The sequence below is a fragment of the Trichosurus vulpecula genome, chromosome 5, assembly GCF_011100635.1.
Source record: "Trichosurus vulpecula isolate mTriVul1 chromosome 5, mTriVul1.pri, whole genome shotgun sequence".
NCBI classification, from domain to species: domain Eukaryota; kingdom Metazoa; phylum Chordata; class Mammalia; order Diprotodontia; family Phalangeridae; genus Trichosurus; species Trichosurus vulpecula.
The window spans coordinates 118,465,740-118,486,335 of record NC_050577.1 but is presented as its reverse complement, the minus strand read 5'-3'; the positions used below and the strand labels follow the sequence as shown (position 1 = coordinate 118,486,335).

General features: G+C 39.7%; 1 protein-coding gene across 2 annotated transcripts in view; it reads left to right on the top strand.

Moving 5' to 3' along the window:
- Positions 1 to 20,596, top strand: part of NRF1 (nuclear respiratory factor 1) — a 140,046-nt gene that overhangs the window by 62,563 nt on the left and 56,887 nt on the right. For both annotated transcript variants that reach the window (XM_036760271.1, XM_036760270.1), the window contains exon 5: positions 6,165 to 6,305. In XM_036760271.1, coding sequence (XP_036616166.1) covers positions 6,165 to 6,305 — 141 coding nt within the window. The remainder of the gene's footprint in view (positions 1 to 6,164; positions 6,306 to 20,596) is intronic.

Below are 20,596 nucleotides of genomic sequence, written 5' to 3'. Positions count from 1 at the left end.
ATCTGAGCTGGAAAAGTGACTCGTTGTGACTTTTTCTTGGATATCCTGAGCCAAATTTGCTTTTCTAGACCTGTTTAGAGGAGTTACTGGGTTGGGGGTGGAGGGGACGAACTCATTATTTCTTCCAGCTTCTCTACCATCTTCACAAAGAATTTTTTTTTTTTTTTGCAGCAGGGAAGGCAAGGCAGTTGGGGTTAAGTGACTTGCCCAAGGTCACACAGCTAGTACATGTGTCAAGTGTCTGAGGCCGGATTTGAACTCAGGTCCTCCTGACTCCAGGGCCGGTGCTCTACTCACCGCGCCACCCACCTGCCCGGCAAAGAATTCTTTAAAAAAAAAAATGGAAGATGAAGGGAAAAAACAGCAAAACTGATCAGTATGTTGAAGAAAATCTGACAATATATGCAACTGTTCATGCTCTTGGGTCCCCCAATTTGTTTTTCATATTCCTTCTTTTGGTCCTAGTTTGTTCATTGTAATTTTGTAGCATTCATTTTTGAATGTCTTGTGGTTCTTGTTTTTTCCATTTATATTTTAGTCATCGGCTTTTTTGTTTTTGTTCTGCTTAATTCAAATCATGTCAGCTCATCAGTTCTTGTAAATCTTACCGTGTTTTTCTATATTCGTTGTATTCATCATTTCTTACAGTACAATAATATGCCATTACATTTACATGGGCCACAATTTCTGTGGCCAGCTTCAGTCAATGGACACCTGCTTTGTTTCTAGCTCTCTGCCACCACAAAGTTGCACAGATTCTTTATCTGCATTCTGGTGTAACCTATCCTGAACCTGGCAAGGAGCGTTATCATTGACACCATAGGGATTTGTGTGGGTAAAAGTTCAGTGTTATGAAGTTTTCTCTTTGGAACTGTTCCAGACCTTGACAGGCCATTTTTCCCTTTTGTATCCTCATCTGTTAATTGAGAATAATAAGATCTGCCTCAAAGAGGAGCAGTGAAAATTAATTGAACTGACCATGCTCCGTGGATGATCGTGAAAATGCTTAGGGTGAACTGGCCTGGAACAAAGCTGGTAAATGACAGATGTTAAAGTTGCAGTTGACCTGGTAGATTTATCTCATTGGTCACTTGCTGCCATAAAGTTCCTGGCTCAGATTTGACACTTTCCAGAAGTTATGTAGCAATAAGCCAGTAAGTCGTTTGTAGAGAGACAAGGTAGGAAATCCAGTCTTAGGTTGGAAGTGAAGGTGTTTCTGTAGGTGGTGCTCTTCCCTCAGAATCTGATGGCAAGCACTTTGGCATAGTAGGAAGAGGGTCAGATGGGAGACCTGCCTTTTAGATTTCCTCTCTCTTTGTCCGTGGGCAAGTCACTTAACCCCTGGGAGTTTCCCTTTCTTTCATCTTTAGTTTCTTCATCTATACTTTCAGTGCTTTGTAAAGTTTTAAGCCTTATATGAAGTTCAGTTATTTTTAATCATGATGAAAACCTGTGGCATATAAATTGTGACAAAACATTTTATCTGTGACTGGTTTGACAGGTGAGGAAATTGTTTATGGTCATGTAGACAAGAGTGGATCTCCAGGTCTTAGCGTTTCCTATAATTATCCATTTAGTTTAGTTAAATTTTTTTGTCCCTCTTCTTTCCCTGCCTTCTCTACCTGAAGGAGATTAGTTGTTTCTAGTACTGTTCACTTCCTGTCTTAAGCATAGGTGTAAAACAGTGGTCATAAGTTACATCAGTTGTTGCAACATTTCCTCAGCGTGTGAAGTTTCACCCACTATTGAAGCCTCTCACTCCACCAGTCATTGAGGACCTCCTGTCTATACCACCACTGTTATAATTGCTGTGAAGACTCCAAAGAACTCATAGACGCTGACCTCAAGGAGATGTCATATCAGGTAGAAAAAACATTTAAATAATGTAAGATGGCATATGATTTTGTCAATGTCCAGATAGTAACTCTAGGAGATAGGAGTTAGAGACTAGAGAGCAGTGTGGCTAGAGTGGCTGGAGAAGAGAAGGCCCTTTGAAGGAGGTGAGACTTAACCTGTCCTTCAAGGCTCAGGTTAAAATCTGAAGAGACATAGGGTCTTCTAGATAAGAGGAATAGCATAGGCTGAAACATGAAGAAGGAATAACTATAGTGTATGAGGGGGACCGTTAGGAGACAAGCTTGACTAGAACTGAGAAATTTTGTAATAGAAGAAAATAAGATTAGAAACAGACAAGGATTGTGGAAAAACTTAAAGGTCAGATGGATAAGGAGTTTTATACTTTATTCTCTAGGCCATAGGGAACCATTGAGTCCTTTTGAGTAGGAAAATGACTCAAAGCAAAAGTCAAGAAAGTGAGCCAGCTGGCTTGGAGGGGGAAATTGTTATTTCTTATTTATTTATTTTTAGTTTTCACCATTCACTTTTCTAAGATTTTGAGTTCTAAATTCTCCCTCCCCACCCCCACCATGTCATGTAATCTGCTAAAGGCTATACAGGCACAATCATATTAAACATATTTCCACGTTAGTCATGTTGTGAAAGAAGAATCAGAACAAAAGGGAAAAACCATGAGAAAGAAAAAAGAACAGAGAGAAAATAGTATGCTTTGATCTGCATTCAGACTGCATCATTCTTTCTCTAGATGTGGACAGCATTTTCCATCATGAATCCCTTGGAATTGTCTTAGATCATTGCATTGCTGAGAAGATCGAAGTTTATCAAAGTTGGTTCTCACACAATGTTGCTGGTACTGTATGCAACGTTCTCCTGGTTCTGCTCACTTCACTCAGCATCAGTTTATGCAAGGCTTTCCAGGTTTTTCTGAAATCTGCCTGCTCATCATTTCTTGTGGAACAATAGCATTCCATTACATTCATATCCCACAGCTTGTTCAGCCATTCCCCAATTGATGGGCACCCCCTCAAGGAAATTGCTATTGCAATATGATTCTTGTTTAATTTGGGATAAATCAGTCCTTTTATGATACCATGAAAATGTAAACTAAAAATATCAAATCACTTAAATATTGAGACAGTTTCGGAATTCTACCCTAATGGGATAATAATTCATGAAAACAATTAGGTCAGAGAAAGTATAGAAAAATGTTCTGCAAAGGAAAACACAGTGGCTACTCCTAGTAGAACTACCATAAATGATGAGATGATTCCCCAAGGGATTCCCTACCAACATTCCTATTTTGTAACCCAAGACATTTTTGAGCAGTAACATAGAAGCAGCTAACAGAACTGGTCTTGGAGTCAGGAAAATCTATTTTTGAGTCTCTCTGCTGACTCATTGGCTTTGTGACCCTGGGCAAGTCATTAGCTTCTCAGTGTCCCAGATAGTTGCATTGGTCGAGGAAGTTTCCTCACTAAGTGTTCCCTGCGCTAGTGAAATCACAGATCTGGACCACAAATCAGCACAGCACAAATGCCTACTGTAAATTCCCAGAAGTTTACTAACCCTTAAAAATGGCAGAAATGAGCACAAAGCAATAGTGTCATAGTGGTAACACAGTGATTTGCTTTTTTAAAAATTGCTGGTTGCTTTCAACTCAACAAAATGTAGTTTTATAATAGTGTCATATTTTTATCACACTATCTGCTTAGTTACTTCTTTGTTGGTAATTGTTTCATACCATTCCAAAGCAAGAACCTGGCCTATTTTTCTGTAGATTGAGAAATAAAAGCTCATATTGAATACAGCTTTCTAGAAAGGATCAAGAATAATCTCCTCAAATTGTCATGGCAACACAAGCTGATTGGAATGTAGTATTACAACATTTTAAAAAATTTTGCGTATTTATTAAAAACCAGAATAAAATTAATTTCTAGAGTCAGATCAGTTCCCCAGCTTCTTCTATTTCCCTTTCAACCCTAAATTGGTTTAGCATGTTTGGAGCATTCTATTTCTTTTCTGAAGAAGTAGGAAAATGACTGCTATCTAACCAGTAATAGCTTTTACTTTTCCAGAACAGTAGAGTGAGAGTCAGGGGATTGGAGAAAGTATCTCTGTTTTAAAAAATTCTTTGTAATAAAACATTCCTATGCTGTTCTCTCCTGGTTCAGGTAGCAAAAATGTAAGACTTTTAACATCTCTATACTTTTTTCATAAGGGCTTCTCTAAGTCATCTGTGAGTGGCGTATCTTTTACAGGTCAATATCTGACCCCATCTTGTTGTGTATCCATAAGCCTATGCCTCTTAGTGTCTATGCTTAGGAGAAGAGCACCGTTTTTATCTTCAGTGGTTCCTCCATCCCTTTTTTTTCCCCTCCATCCCTTTTTATGTTTCTTGAGAGATGGACAAACCCACTGTTATTTATTTTATGTCTGTTTCCCTATTTTGTTTTATGATAGAAAGTTGTGCATGTATAATTATGCTGCTTCTAAGAGACAAATTGCTGACAGTGCAAAGGGAAGGAAGAAAAAGAGCCTGAAATACTGTTTTCAAACTTGCAGTTGGCAGAGGTTTATCAACTTGAATTCCACCACGAGTAATAGTGAGCACCAGAGAAGAAGAGACTTTGAACCACAGGACTCCTTTTGCTTCTCTGTGTCACTGGTAGTGGCAAGTTTGGTCCTGAGCCACAGAGTGCATCATTACTGGCCATTATCTGCAATTTATTCTTGTTTTATCTTCCCATTTCCTTCCAGTTTGAGGGCTTAGGTTTGATCTACTGCCTGAGTGGGAGTCTGACCATATCAGAACACTAGTATCTAGCAGCTTGCGTGTGACAATTGCGTGTGAGATTTTTAGGGACATACATTTTCCAATATTTCTGACATTTTTGAAGAAAGTGATGATCGTACTTTATTAAAAGTAAGGCTCCTTAGGCAGGAAAAGAAGGGTTGTAATGGCAAGCAAAGTGGGACTTTTTTGCTCTTTTTTCTTTTGGAGTGCTTCTCAGCACTAAGGTAACCACGTGCCTTTGATTGAGCCTTGCCTTTGTTTGAATCAAGAGTCTTTGATGGAATCAAGAGTCTTTGATGACCTGCTTAAGTCACAAAAAATCCTAAGTCACGTGAGTTTGAATCACATGGTTGTAACACCCTCTGTGGGCTGACCCTGAAAAAGTGTATATATACTCTGAGGTTAGCATTTTGCTTTGGGGGCTCACTCATTGGAAGAGTGTTCATGTGATTTGGCCAGATGAGACTCTAGGTAGCCATTATGGAGCCCCCTGGCTTTGAAAACACAGATGTTGGTACCTCTCTCTCTCTGGTAACTATGTGTGTATTGCTATGAACAGATAGAAGCCCTGCCTGCTGATTTGTGTTATTTGCTCTGTTTATATAATTTCTGCTTGTAGTTTCTGTTTGTGTTTTCTCTGAAGTTTAGGGTGCTGACGTTTTCCCCTGCACTAAGTGAATGATATATGCATGTTTAATTAAAGTGAGATTGAAAACTCCTTAAAGTTGCTTTCCTTAGAAAAGCAGATCAAAGAACCTGTGCTAGCAGCCCTCCTGTGTGCTGGTGTCGTTGGTCTTACACCTCCATAGCAGCTGCTCCAGCATTGTTGTTACAGGGGTATATTTGGAAAAAAATGTGATATAAAGACGAAATGCCTTTGTTGTGAAGAATACAAAAGTAAATTAAAATAAAATTGCTATAAAAATTCAAAATAGATTATCACAGATAACCTAGGTGAATGGGGAAAGGCAGAGGATGTAATGCTACTGTTATTAAATTTGAGACCCTGAATTTAGCCTGGGACTCCCTTCAAAGGAAATGAATGAAAAGTGTTGATGAAGTGTTTACCATGTGTCAAGCGCTGTGCTAAGTGCTAAGAATACAAGTGCAAAAGCTAGATAATCCGTAGCTTCAAGAAGCTCTCACTCTAATGGGAAGGGCAGCAAACACATGGAGAGGAGTGGCAATTTGGAGGAGTTAATGGCAAGTCTGGGGAGTCACAAAGAAATGATTCCGAGGGATGGGCAGTGTTGCCATCTAATATCTTTTCCACTAGCTCCTTCCCACCAGTGTTACCCATCATTTCATCACCTCTTTTCACTTAACTTGGCCTCAGCATGATGATGTCTTTGGGGCCGGCGGGTATTTTTATCTGCCAGCTGTGGAAGTGTTTGTTCACTAGGTTCTGCCAAGGTTTAGGGAGAAGGAGTCCCACCCACCTTCTCGTTGCCTAGCACTGAACTGTTCTTGTTGTTGAGCATCTTGTTTACCTGTGCCTCCTAATTCCCCATAGGTGCGTAAGTACAAGAGCATGATCCTTGAAGACTTGGAATCAGCCTTAGCAGAACACGCCCCTGCACCACAGGAGGTTAACTCCGAGCTGCCGCCTCTCACCATCGATGGAATTCCTGTCTCTGTGGACAAGATGACCCAGGTAAGGGGTGGGACATGAGGAGGAGACGTAAAGAGAAGCTACATAGAACACAGTCCTGGTAGCAGAGAGATGGGTAGGCTTCTTATAACCCTTCTCAAACTTGTCTTTAATACTTAATACTTACTACTTAATACTGTGAATGAGAAGAACATTGGATGGATGGCAGCCATTCAGCAAACACTCCATTCTAGCTGTGAAAGAGAAAATATAGTGGCAAAGAGCTGGGCTCTCAACCATGAGATGGATGAGACTGACCAACAATGAATGCCTGGCGTGAGCCTCCTTTAGTTTTATCAGCTTTTTTTTTCTTTAACCAGAAACTCTGTAACCCTTATTACGGGATAGAGTTGAATTGAGGAAATTCTGTTAGTGTATGGGACTTGCAGTAAGTTATCAACCCCAATTCCCGCACCGTCTTCCCAAACAGCACTATATTATTGCCAAGAAAGGCTCCTCTCTTCATATAAGCAGGGAGTATGGGATTTAGAAGTAAATTTCTGAGCATCTGGTGCTTATTACTGGCTCCTTGAGCAGGGATGTCATATATATGGCTAATCCAGCTCAGTAAATCTGACATTTCTAAAATAATTATTACTGTTTCCATTTTCTTTAATTTTTAAAACTCAGAGAGAGTAGATTGACTACAGCCAAAGTTCCCCTTTTACAACAAGCTTCCCTTATTCTGTTACTCCACTGATGTCCCAGAATTCTTGCCCAAAGTTCTGAAATTGGTCTTGGATCTTGACAAAGCTAAAAAGAGGTTAGTAGAAATTCAAATGGGGTCACACTAAAGGTACCATTCTCAGTAGATGACATCATCTCTCTCTGCAGCCTGGACCAGAGATTTGATCTGGCACACAGAGTTTTATTGGAAATTATATTAACAAGAAACAAAACTGTGCCATTGTAGTTTATAAAAATCACACAGACCTTTATGTGGACTCCTAAGTGATTTAAGTAACGATACAAAAAGGGGAAATGCTATTCAGCTATCTTTTCTCATTGCTTTTCTGTAACTCCTATTATCCAAAGACCTTGACACTCAGACTATAATAAAGGAGAGTCAGACTATAATTTAAGGAGGGATTTCTATCAGTGTAATTAAGGTCATATTCTCTCTACCTCTTAAATATCAGGAATATCGAACATTCATAGCCCAGGACTTAGCTCTTGACTTGTAATTTATAATAGACTTGGCCCACAATTGCTGATGAGAGGGGCATCATTGTATCCTGACTAAGTAGAGTAAATTTTACTTTAGTTTTAAATTTTTAAATTTAAGTCTCTATTCCAAATTTATGTCCCTTTTTAAGTGCTAGTTTTCATGATGTTTCTATGTTTGATTTCAAGAACAGACATTTCCTCTTTTTCTCTTGAAATGTGTTTAGTCTTTGGTACTAACGGGCATTGTGACTAGCCCCAAGTTCTAGATTTCAGTCCAGTCAGTGGTGACTTTAAAGATCCTAGTTGAAGTAATAACACCCCGATTTGCCAAACCTGATTGTAATGCAGACATTTCAGTGTTAGTGAAAAATTCCTATTAATCTGCTCCAGTTAGTGCAGTGATAAGTGTGATGATGACCCAGAATCAATCCATCAACAAATACAGTACTTGAACATTTGTAAGTGTTCTGAATCCATAAAAATTATTCAGTATCATTTTAGTGTTAAATGTTTGTTCTTGTATTCTAATTTGTTGAAATTAATATTAAGTACAGTGTATATTTGGAGGGGGAAATTATTACTTCAACTCAGGCATGTGAAATTTGAGATGAACAAGTTCTTTTGCAGATGCTTTGATAATGGAAGCCAAAAAATATCAAATTACATAAATATTGTCAATTTCTGAAATAAAGGACATCAAATTTTTTAAATTAAAAAAATTAAGAGACATAGTATAGTTAACACTTTTCAAACTTATATGAGGTTTCTACCCACAGTTTAAGAAGCACTAAGGGGGTCGAGAGTGGAAAAAGTTTAAGAATGGAGCATTGGATTTGGAGTCAGGAAGAGCTAGGTTCAAATCTCTCCTCTTATGTTTAATAGCTGGAATCATAGACCATAGACCAGGAGTCACAGTCTGTGACAAATCACTTAGGCCCTTTGCGACTCAAGCAATCCAGGATTTATTTTAAGTCATAGCCAGACCCACCTGCCCCCACCCACAATGAGGCAAAGCAAACAAACAAAAGCAAGCATTTAGTAAGCACTTACTATGTGCCAGACCTTATGCTTAGTGCCCCGGGGGCACAAATACTGGCAGAAAGAAAACCCTTGCCCAGGAGATTATATTCTGAGGGGGAAGACTAAAAGGTGGGGAGGATGGGGATGAGGATTTTGATTGAGAAGTCTGTAGGCGTACAGCTTGGTGGAAGTGAAGATATGATGACTGGTTTGGACTCCTTCCTTAAATGGAGGTTCTGGAAGAAGCCATCCAATCAGAGGGCAGCCCCCAGGAGCAAAGGGTACTTCTGGGTTGTGAATTACAACAGGGCTAAGTGATCTACCATGATTAAGAGGTTACTGGGGCAGGATCTGAATTGGCAGGAGTTCTCACATTGAGGGTTCTCTCATACTGATGAAATCATAGATCCTTCTCTGATTCACTGTTAAAAATTCTGTGGTCTTACAATAAAAGTCATGTGTAGTAATATTATAGAAGACAGTTTAATTGTCAAATATGCCAAGCACCTTTCAGAATAGTGGGTAAACCTTGTTCCTACTTCATTGAACTTTTAGGAGTTAGGATAATATCTATCCTTGGTCATCTGTTGAGGTGTCCCACAACTCAGGAAAGAGTTAGCAAAATGAATTAATTGACAGTAAACATTTTAAAACTCACCTTCTTTATTTTGAAGAATGAATAGGATCTACCTTTTTGGGGATAGTCTTTCTTTAATCCTATCCAGAGACAGGAAGATGGATTAAATGACCTCTTGACAAACTATTGATTTGGATTATGTGTAGAAGGCTTTTAATTTCTACTGAGTGTATTCTTGGGAAACCATATCTTGTTAGAATGTATTAGGAGGAGATCTTGGTAAAGATTAAGATTATGTAAGAGATACTCATCTTAACAGGCTATTTTGGCTAAAATCCATTCCTTTCTTGTTTTTTTTTTCTCCCTTTACCTCTTCCTTTCTCCCTTATATTTGGCTTCCTCTGCTTATTCTCTTTGGAGTAACTTGGATTGCTTTGATATTCCCTTTGAGTAATGATGCAACAGGCTGGTAATTTTTCATGGGATTTCAGGGAAATTGTCAGAAACACTGTAGGTTCAATGCTTGCCTCATTAGGAAGAAGTCGTTAATAGGGGTTGACATGTTTTTGCTAAAATGACAAATCATTTTTCAATTTAGGTCTTTTAAAAATTTAATAGGACATATGCATTGTTCGTTCCACCCAAATTGCAGCTAAATATGTCTGCTTGTCCTCTATAACCCCATTCTCATTTTTTTCTCTGTTATCAGTTTTAGAGTGTTTGTTTTACTCTGTAGAGTTGTTTGATTATACACTGAACCAGGAGCCTAAATAATTTAAATTCAATTAAATTTATGGTGAATTTTTCAGTGTTACAGCAAAAACCAAAAATTTTTCCTTGAAAGGTTGTTCAGAATTTCTACCAATTCCTCAAATATTATATAAGTGAAGCCTTATGACCAATGAGGACATTTAGCAATAAAATGGTAAAAGTGCCATTAAGTGGAATTTCATGAATAAGAAAACTAAATGGAAGCCTTCTCTTCATTAGAACTGGGATGTTCAGAAGTCTGTTAATTTCAGCCCATGGCTTTAAAATAAGTTTTTGCTCTGGAGAACCAAACATCTGTAGTTTTCTTTTACTAGCATCTAGTTGAAATGTTAGAGGCTTATTAGCTCCCTATTGCAGAAAACTCAAATCTATAATTCATGCCCCAAGAGGGAAAAGTGATGGTCTGGAAATTAGAAGCCATGAGTTACGGGGTTTTCAAGTTGGATGTGACAGAAGTGACTGTCTTTTGCTTTTGCTGAAGCAATTGTTTCCACCTCTTTGGGAAGCATTATTTTTTTCAATACTGAAATCAGTTTTTTTTTTTTTCTGCTATATGGCTAAAAAATACCTACCTCTTTTAACCAGAATCTCCAGTGCACTGGGAGAGTTTGAAGAGGGCGGGGGTAAAGTGCAGGGTTGATTTGCACTATATTTTTAGGAGAAGCAATGATATGCTAAGAAGACAAGTTGGTATCAGACATTTATTTTTTACTAACAGCTTCTATGGGGTGTCCTGGTATTAGAGAATTTGAAGACTAGGATAAATTTGCAGTGCATCTACAGAAACAAGGAGGCAGTGTAGTACGGTAGAAAAAGCACTAACTCTGGAGTCGGAGGACCTGGCTTCAAATCTCACCTCTGACCCATATTAACTTCATGACTTTGGTCAAATCGTTAGTCCTCTGGGTCTCAGTTGCCTTCTCTGTAACATGTGAGAGTTAGGCTAGATGGCCTTTGAGGTCCTTTTCCAACTCTAGAGCTATGATCCTGGGAGCCTAATTATAACTATAAAGTGTCATGCCCGATTTTTAACAAAAACAAACACATGAGAAATTACATGCCAGGAGTGCTACATTTGAAAGTAGTCACTGCAGGAAGACTATCACTTATTCAGCATTTTTGCTGTGGCGTTTCTTTTTTGGAATTGCAGTCAGAGCAAACTTTCAGGTCATGAAAGACTTTGTAATCAGTGGTAAGCCCCAAACTGATGTCGCCCTATTATTGTTTAGCTATTTTATCAGGCATGTGATGCCAGGTGATTTTTGATTCTTCCCAAAAATTAAATCTGTCCTCAGAAGACAAAGATTTGCCGCTATTGAGTACATTCAGAAGAATGTGATGGTCTCTGAAGGGATTTCCAGAAGGGGAGTGCTGTACAATCAGAGTAGTAATCATAATTATGGCCCTGAGGCATTGCAACTTGCTGAGTCATCAGAGAATGATTAAATTATGCTGCCCGGGGTTATCCACTATCTCTGTCAAAGCATGAGATAGTATAGTATTATATAGTATTTGTTGTTTAGTTGTTTTTCAGATGTGTCTGACTCTTCAGGACCCCATTTGGGGTTTTCTTGGCAGAGATACTAGAGTGGTTTGCTATTTCCTTCTTCAGCTCATATGCAGTATGTACTATTAAATTCTATCATTTTAAGCCAAGAAAGAGAACTAATATTTTTTAAAAAGTTTTATTGGTGCCTTTTTGTTTATAATATCATTAATTTCTGGAACTCTGCCCTGAGCGTGGGAATTGAACCCTCTGTTGTAACAAAGTAAAACAGTTAAGCGAAAATAATTTAGTGACTGAATCGAACAGTATATGCTACGTTCTGCCCACATAATCCTCCACCTCTTTGCTAAGAGGGAGAGAGGTCTGTTTAATTCCCTATTCTCCAGGACCATTATTGGCATTTCAGTTATTCAGAGTTTAAAGCTTCATTTTTTTCTTTTCATTTAGATGGTCATAGTCTTTGTATATATCGTTCTTTAGTTCAGCCTGTTTCACTCAACCTCAGTTTTCTGGACACCATCCCATGCCGTGTTTCTCTGAACGTGAATCCATTGTTTCTTATTGCACAATGATAATCTACTTCCTTTATACATCACAGGTTGTTCAGCCATTGCCTATCTGAGGTGTACCCACTCTGTTTTCAGTTCTTTGCTGTCAGAAAAAGTGGTACTATGAATATCTTAGTGCGTATTGGATCTCCATTTCTGTGTTTGTTGACCTCAGGGTTTATGCTTAGTAGTCAGATTGCTAAATTAAAGGATATGAGCAGTTTAGTTTTTTTGTTTTTGTTTTTGTTTTGTTTTTTTGCACAACTCCAAATTGATATCCAGAATGGTTGTGCCAATTCACAGGTAATTAGCAAGAATTGAAACAGAAGGCTTTCTTGTGAGGCCTCAGTTAACCAGGAAATGCTATTAATAAGAGTGGCCCATTTTCTGAGCTTTCAACAATAGTGGCATAAACGGACTATATGTTATTTCTCACAACTATACAGCTAGGGAATGGGAGTAGAATTCCAAAGTCTTAATGGATACTGGTTATATTTATATAATTCATAAATCGAGGGGTCTACATTGTAGATGGAGGGCAGACAGGCTTAAGTTAGGTTGGAAGTGGGAACAGGGGAGAAGTCTCAAAGTTACATTTTGCACTTACTAGGGGTGTAGGTGCACAGACCTGGAAACTGAGGAGGAGGAGGAGGAGGAGGAGAGGGGTTGAAATGAGATAGCTGCTCAACTGAGCAAAATGGGAGAACAAAGTTATGCACGTCTGAGAAGTAGGGTTCTATCTCTTAAAAGGCAACACATATGGGAACCTAAGAAGGAGACTGTGATTTTGGGTATCTCAGAAAGTCGTAAGTTCCTTTTTTTCCTGACATAAAATAGGTTCAACAGACTCTTTATTGTTTCTAACACAGGAAATACTTCTGAGCATTAAATTAGACTGTGGTCAGCATATAGAATATAAATAGTAAAATAAATGGGAAGGCAAAAGGCAGTTTCTAGGGTGCAGCTAAAGGATTATTTTCCTGTTTTCACACAATTTTGTTCAAGTTTTTTACTTCTGAAGTTTTGATTTTGGGGGGAAAATGTGTTTTCTTCCAAATACATGCTTTTTCCACCATAAAATTACAGGAGTAATCCAACAATTTTAGCATAAAAATAACGGCTCTAATTGTTAGCTCTAGCTATGTTTTCTATTGCTGCTTTTACCTTTGCTGCCAATTGATGAAAGCATTTGATTGTTTCAGTAAGTGGGAAAAAAAATAACAAAATCACAAAATTTCTTTTTCAGTTTCTTAAGTATGTAAAACCCCATAAAGAGATCTGATGATGCAAATTGTATTGGACAATTAAGAGGCATTTCATTGGTCCAGAAAATTAAGGCCCTGACTTTGAACAGCTGCACATGTCATCATTGGTGTCACTTGGGTATTAGGTGTGCATTTATTTAGTTCTTTGAAGAAGAGAATGTGAAAATAACCATCCTCCATTTAATTGCTCTCCTTCTTTAGAGGTCTTTTGGGAACTAAAGCTTCTCTAGCCTAAGAAAATAAATTTGCGTGAATATGCAGGTAGAAGTGAAAAGATGGTTACTTTGATGACTCTATGACCTTATTGATTTGGATATTCCATCCAAGCCTCATTCTTTGTGACTCTGGGTCATATTCTCTCAATAATCTGGTACCCACCCATCTTGCTGGGGTCCTTGTACAACCCTTGACATGTCATCAATCCTGATGGGACATTGGTCTGTTAACCCTCAGTCTTGATGTATGACCAGCCCATTTCCTTTCCCAGGCATAGGTGGCAGAATGACTATAGCGTGCTAGACCTGGAGTCAGGAAGACACTGCCCTAGACACTTAGGAGTTTTGTGGTCCCAGGAAAGTTACTTAACCTCTCTCAACCTCAGTATCTTCCTCTGTAAACTGGGAGAATAATATCTACCTGAAAGGGCTATTGGGAGTGTAAAATGAGATAATATATATAAAGCACTTAGCAGACCTACATGGCTATACAGATGTCAGCTATTATTATTATAGAATACATCTGGCTATACATGGCTATATAGATGTCAGCTATTATTATTATAGAATACATCTGGCTATTTGATGATTTCTGTCCTTGTATCAGGAGGGCCGAGTTTATAATCTCAAAGAGGATCATAAACATGTCTGAAAGGTTCGGAACCGCCGGATATAAGAAACTCTCAAAGTAGAAGGCAGAAGAATCAAAACATTTATTTAGGCTCCACAGTAACCAACCCATGAACCAGAAGCCCCATTTTGATATGTTGATCAAAATCTTCCAGGCCCAATAAGTACGCCTTGCAAGAGTAACCAGGAGGCTACAGAGAAGCATGATTGCGTAAAGCAAAATCATGCTTCCCCCTCGATGGTAATAAGATTACCCACTGGCCTGAAGTCTTTGTTCAGCTTCCTCCCGTAGATCAGCTCTGCTACTGGCAGCTCCTGCCTCAGCTGTGTCTGTGGCTGAAACTGACGTAACTGTCGTAACTGCCTCTGTAACTGCCTCTGGCTCCAACTGTCGCTGTAACTGTCGCTGTAATGGCCTGAAGTCTTTGTTCAGCTTTCTCCCGTAGGTTAGCTCTGCTACTGGCAGCTCCTGCTTCAGCTGTGTCTGTCGCTGTGGCTGTAACTGACGTAACTGTCGTAACTGCCTCTGTAACTGTCGTTGTAACTGTCGCTGGCTCCAACCGGAAAAGGAAGAGAAGATCTTCAAGCTGTCCTCTCCCCTCTTATAGGGTTTTTGACATCATCAAGCTCCGCCCAAATGACCAGGGCCGATTGGTTCCTGAGTTGGCTCCTCCCCCTAGGGTAGAGGTTAACACCTCCCCTCAGCCAGCCCCATGACTCATCACACAGGAAGTTGTCTGCTTCCCGGCATGCTCCCCGGGCCTCCTGCCCCGGAAGAGCAAGCCACAGTGTCCAGAGGCTCAATGAGGTAAGCTGAGTCATTCAAAGAAAACAAAAGCCATTCTGGTTACACTCCACCCCTTGTTATAGGATACATAATCTAATCAGCCATGTATCCTAGAACATACATTGTGATCCAATTACAAAGGAAACTAAAACATATCATTCATTATAAAGCAAAACATATCATTCAGTGACATTCCCAAACATTGGTTAACGATTCAAATGCGATCCACCCCTAGATCCCAGCAAGATAATCTCTTCAATCAATCATCCCCAAAATAATTATTAATAATTCAAATGTCCACCCCTAAATCCTTGTATCCATTACATAGGATCAATACTATCATAACAATAAAACAACACAGCAAGGATAACACAAAATAAGTAAACAGAACACTATCATCATTTCCACCCCCCTTGAACGATTGGGGCTCAAAATCTTGGGGTGAGGGGTGAAGGTCTCATTTTCCATAGCTTCTTCATGCTGAAATTGGATGTAGAGATGGCCCTGCCCCCAAAAAGTCCCATTCCAGAGGTCATTTCTTTAACGAGCTGGCAGGAATTCCAAGAATGCTACATGCTTAGGCAGTCACCGGAAAGTGCAGGGTGCTTAAGCCTGAAGGAAACAAAACTAGCAACAAGGTTAGCCAAAACAAAGGACAAAAAGAATAGTCTGTGAATCTATTATTATAACCTATTCACGGTAAAATATATGGTTCAGGGGTACGATTTGGTAATTATTTTCCCCTGAATAAACAACTGTTACAGTGTTGTCCTTCCCATGGGCTATAACTTCTGCAGCCTTTGGAATATCATCTGGCTTCCGTTTTACCCATACCTTAGCTCCTGACTTTATTCTATCAATGGAGCAAGACCCTTTTGCCCCTCTAGTAGTTATTTTGGGAGGAGGGTCAGTTTTCACAAAGGGTATTTTTTCACAGGGGATAATAATGACTTGAACCATCCTATCATTTCTACAAAATTGTACAGGTTTTTTACCCATATTCTGGAGTGTCACAACAATTTCTTTTTGATAATTAGAATCTATCACTCCAGCCAATACATGTATTCCTTGAGCCGCTAATCCTGGTTTAGGTAATATCCGTCCAAGATGATTCTTGGGGATTCTCATACATACTCCAGTAGGGGTTTTTCTTATCTCTTTCCTATTTAACCTAAAATTCTCTATGCAATGTAAATCATATCCTGCTAAACCAGGTGTTCCTGGACTTGGTAGTGGGACATCTTCCCTCACAGTCCAAAATTCAATGTTTTGGATCTCACATGTTTGCTGTTCTCTGATCTGCAGATTTGGGGTCATCATTCTGGCTAGAGGTGTACTCCCCCCTAAGGGCCTATTATTCAAATTACGTAAGGCAATAGACAAATTATCCTTCCAATGTCGATATGAATTATTTGAGCTTAATTTTCTCAGCTGTTCTTTCAACAATCCATTCATTCTTTCAATTAGCCCAGATGCTTGTGGGTAATATGGAATATGATATATCCATTCTATATTATTCAACACACAATATCTTTTCACTTCTTTGCCCTTGAAATGTGACCCATTGTCACTTTGAATCTGCATTGGGGTTCCATAATATAAACTTACAATATCTAGAGTTTTACAGGTGTTTTTCTGAGTTGCGTCTTTATAAGGACAAGCCACTAGTACACCTGAATAGGTGTCAACACACGTACATACATATTTACATCCTTTATCCTGGGGTAGTGGGCCAATATAATCTATCTGCCAAATTTGGGCTGGAACTTTTCCCCTTGCTATTTCTCCAGTAACTATCCTAGGAAGAGTTCGTTCTTTTTCTAATTGGCATATACAACATTCCTCTGTTATTTGTTTTAACAACGCATGAGAAATACTGATACCTCGATCCTGTGCCCATCGATGGGTGGCCTGGACCCCTAAATGGCCAGCAGTCTGGTGGACCCATCTTGCTAAGGCTGGGTCATCAGTTGGAGTCGGAGTAGGGACAATACATTCAGTAGCAATCTTTGCTAGTCGATCCGCATGTGCATTGTACTCACGTTCTGGTGTGGTCAGGGTTGCATGAGCATCAACATGAAAAACTGACAGATCTGTAACCAAAGACATGTCCCATATATTTTCCCATAACTCTTTACCCCAAACTTGTTTGCCATGAATCTCCCAATTCTGATTCCTCCATATAGGCATCCACGTAGCTAATCCATTAGTTACCGCCCACGAGTCAGTAAATATATGACACTGTCCTCCTTTCTCTGCTCTGATGGCCTGATGCACTGCCATCAGTTCAGCATATTGGCTACTTCCACCTATCCCAGAACTTTCCAGAGTTCTCCTTGTACAGGGGTTATAGGCTACTGCTTTCCAATGTCTCTTCTGTCCTAAATATTTTGCTGTCCCATCAGTAAACCAAGCATGTTTCTTCTGTTCTTCATTTAGTCCGTCATATCCATTATTCCATTTCACTAAGGATGGTACCATCTGTTGCTTAGATTCAAGGGGCTTTTCATTGCTCTCAGTATCAATGTTCGCCACAGATTCATGTAGAGCAGAAACTCCATTTTTGCCTGCTCTGGACCTATTCTGAATATACCACTTCCATTTGATTATGCTTGCCTCTTGTGCATGTCCAATTCTGTGAGAAGCTGGGGTACTCATTACCCAAGTCATAATTGGAATTCCAGGCCTTAATACCACTTCATGACCCAGAGTTAGTTGCTCAGTTTCTACTAAAGCCCAATATGCAGCTAACAGCTGCTTCTCAAAAGGTGTATATTGCACTCCAGATGAGGGCAGTTTCCTTGACCAAAAGCCTAAAGGTACACTTCGGCTTTGTTGTTTTTGCCACAGACTCCAATTTGCATAGTCATCTTGTACAGTCACTTGTAACTCCACTGGCCCATTTTGCATAGGCCATAAGTCTAGAGCTAATTGAATAGCAGCCTTTGCTTCCTCAAAAGCTCTACTTTGTTCAAGTCCCCAGTCAAATTCATATTTCTTTCTGGTGACTTTATACAAGGGTTTTAAAATCTGTCCCAAATGTGGGATGTGGTGTCTCCAATAACCAAACAGCCCTATGAACTTTTGGGCCTCTTTCTTATTGGTAGGGGTGGGAAAATCCTGGATTTTTTGTCGAGCTTGTGGGAGAATTTCTCGCAGTCCTCTATTCCACTGTATCCCCAAGAATTTTACAGTTTGAGCTGGCCCTTGAACCTTTGCGGGGTTGATTTCCCATCCTTTGCTTTTCATATGGTCAATTAATAATGCTAAACTCTCCTCCACCTCCTTTATATTCTTTCCCTGTATCATGATGTCATCTATGTAATGTGTAAGCTGTACACCAGGTAACTTTAATTCATCCAAATGTTCAGCTACAATCCTGTGGCAAATAGTTGGGCTATGAATATATCCTTGCGGCAGGCGTGTAAATGTATACTGTCGGCCTTGCCAAGTAAAAGCAAACTGATTCCATTGCTTGGGGTCTATTGGGATCGTAAAGAAGGCATTGGCCAAATCAATAACTGCATACCAAGTCCCTTCATGTTTTTGTATTCTCTCTATTAAAGTAACCGTGTCTGGAACAGCAGCATACAAGGGAGGAGTCACTTTGTTCAGCTGTCTATAATCTACTGTCATCCTCCATGTTCCATCTGACTTTCGGACTGGCCAGACAGGGTTGTTCCATTGAGTAGTTGTAGGGACTAACACTCCTGCCTCAACACATTCTCTTATAGTGTTGGCAATTTCATCTTGCCCACCTGGCACACGATATTGCCTCAAAGTAATTACTTCAGAAGGTTCGGGCAAAGTGATTGGATCCATCTTGATTTTCCCCACTAAGACTGCATTAATGCCTATTTTCCTCACAGCAAATTGGTATTTCCCTTCAGGTAAATTTAAGGTCATACCCTTCAAAATGTCTATTCCAATGATGTATTCAGGAATAGGCACAATAACCACACTATATTCTTTCTTGGGCAACTGTCCAATTTTCATCATCAATTTAACTTGTCTGGCTGATATTTCAGTCCCTCCTAGTCCTGTGATGGTAATAGGAGTTCCATGGCTGAATTTGTCTGGATTTCCATAAATAAGGGTGGCCTCGGCCCCAGTATCTATTAATGCCTCAGTTACCGTACTTGACCCATTCTTCCAATATATGGTCAAGTTAATGTGAGGTCTGCAATCCAGCCTGTGTATTTCCTTAATTTGGACTGGGGCTCGGCCTGTTCCCTAGTATTCCCTTTCATGTGATTCACTTGGGTATGAAGGTTCAACATCTGTAGCATTTGCAGGAGCAGTTCTGATTTCCCTATCTCTCCTGTTATCAAGGCCTTTATCTCTGTACATTCTATATAATTCATTGGTTGGAATTCCATCTATCATTTCAAAACCTACCCCTGCTCTCAATAAAGTAGTAAACATTTCTTTCCTTGTTACTCTCCTTTGGCGCCAAGTTTGCTGGTTATTCACTCTTCTCTCTCGAGGAGATCTATCCCTTCCCCAGTCACCTAAGTCATATAACTGTAAAATCTATTTATCACTGTTGTAAGACGGCTCCCTACTTCTCCAAGTAATAAATTCAAAATTAGTTGTTTATAAGCAGGGGGAGCTGTCCTAATTATTAAATTCCTATGAGGCAGTTCCATTGAATCATTGTAATATTTGTCTGCAGTTCCTGTCATAATGGCAGTCTTCATTACCTCCTCCTTTAGTCTCATGATACAATCTCTAAGTGAATACCAGGGTCTGTGCTCAGTGGGCCACATAGAATCAGTAGCATATCTCTTATTGCATCCCACAGCGGCTAATGCCAACAGAGTAGTCCCGCTATCACCATCTCCTTGCTGATGATGTTCCCTAAAAGCTTGTTGAACTAGAGGATCATGGCTGATACCTATGAATCTCATGCAGTCTGTCCCATCTACTGATATTCCACCGGCCCCTTGATCACTGAGTCTTACCATCCAAGATATCAATGGTTCTCCTATTCTTTGGCTGAATCTACTCAAAATATCTGTGACCTCTTGCGGTGAGAAATCTTCCTGAATTTCCCTTGTAACTGAATCTTCACCTCGGGTTTCTGTCTTCCTCCTTTGTATGGGTCGAGCCCTTGTCTGATCATTTAACCATCTCCTATTCTCTGTGTGAGGCACATCCTGAACCCCAGTAGTGTTTTGTGCCTCAGCCCCTAACATTGTCTCATTCTCTCTCCACTCACTTCCTCTGCCACCATGGCTAGGACGAAGCAGGCAGTCAGGCTCTTTCTGGGCTGGGTTGAAATGCACTCTGGGCTTTTTTGGTCTCCTGTTGCTCTTAGCCACATTAATAGAAAAGTTCTCATTTGAGTCAGTTTGGTCTCCTGCTATCTGAGATTCCTCTTCTTCCTGTGGGGTAGGAGTGCCCCCATGTCTTTCACTTAATCTCAATCTTTCGTATACTAGCCGGTAGGCTGATAACACTATCCAGCTTTGCCTAGATAGTGATGCCCCTGACTGAATCCCAACTTCTCGTAAACACTTTTCCAAATCCCTAGGATCTCCTCTCCGTAGCCTTGGTTCCCAGTTTTCACAGGGTCCAGCTTTTTTAGCCAATTCTTTTGCTAGGGAGGAATAAAATGGATCCTCCCATCCTGGGATATTCATCTCTTCCTCTGGAATTGTTCTGCTTCTAAATAGAGATCTTATACCTAGCGATCCTGTTCGTGACGCCAAATGTATCAGGAGGGCAGAGTTTATAATCTCAAAGAGGATCATAAACATGTCTGAAAGGTTCGGAACCGCCGGATATAAGAAACTCTCAAAGTA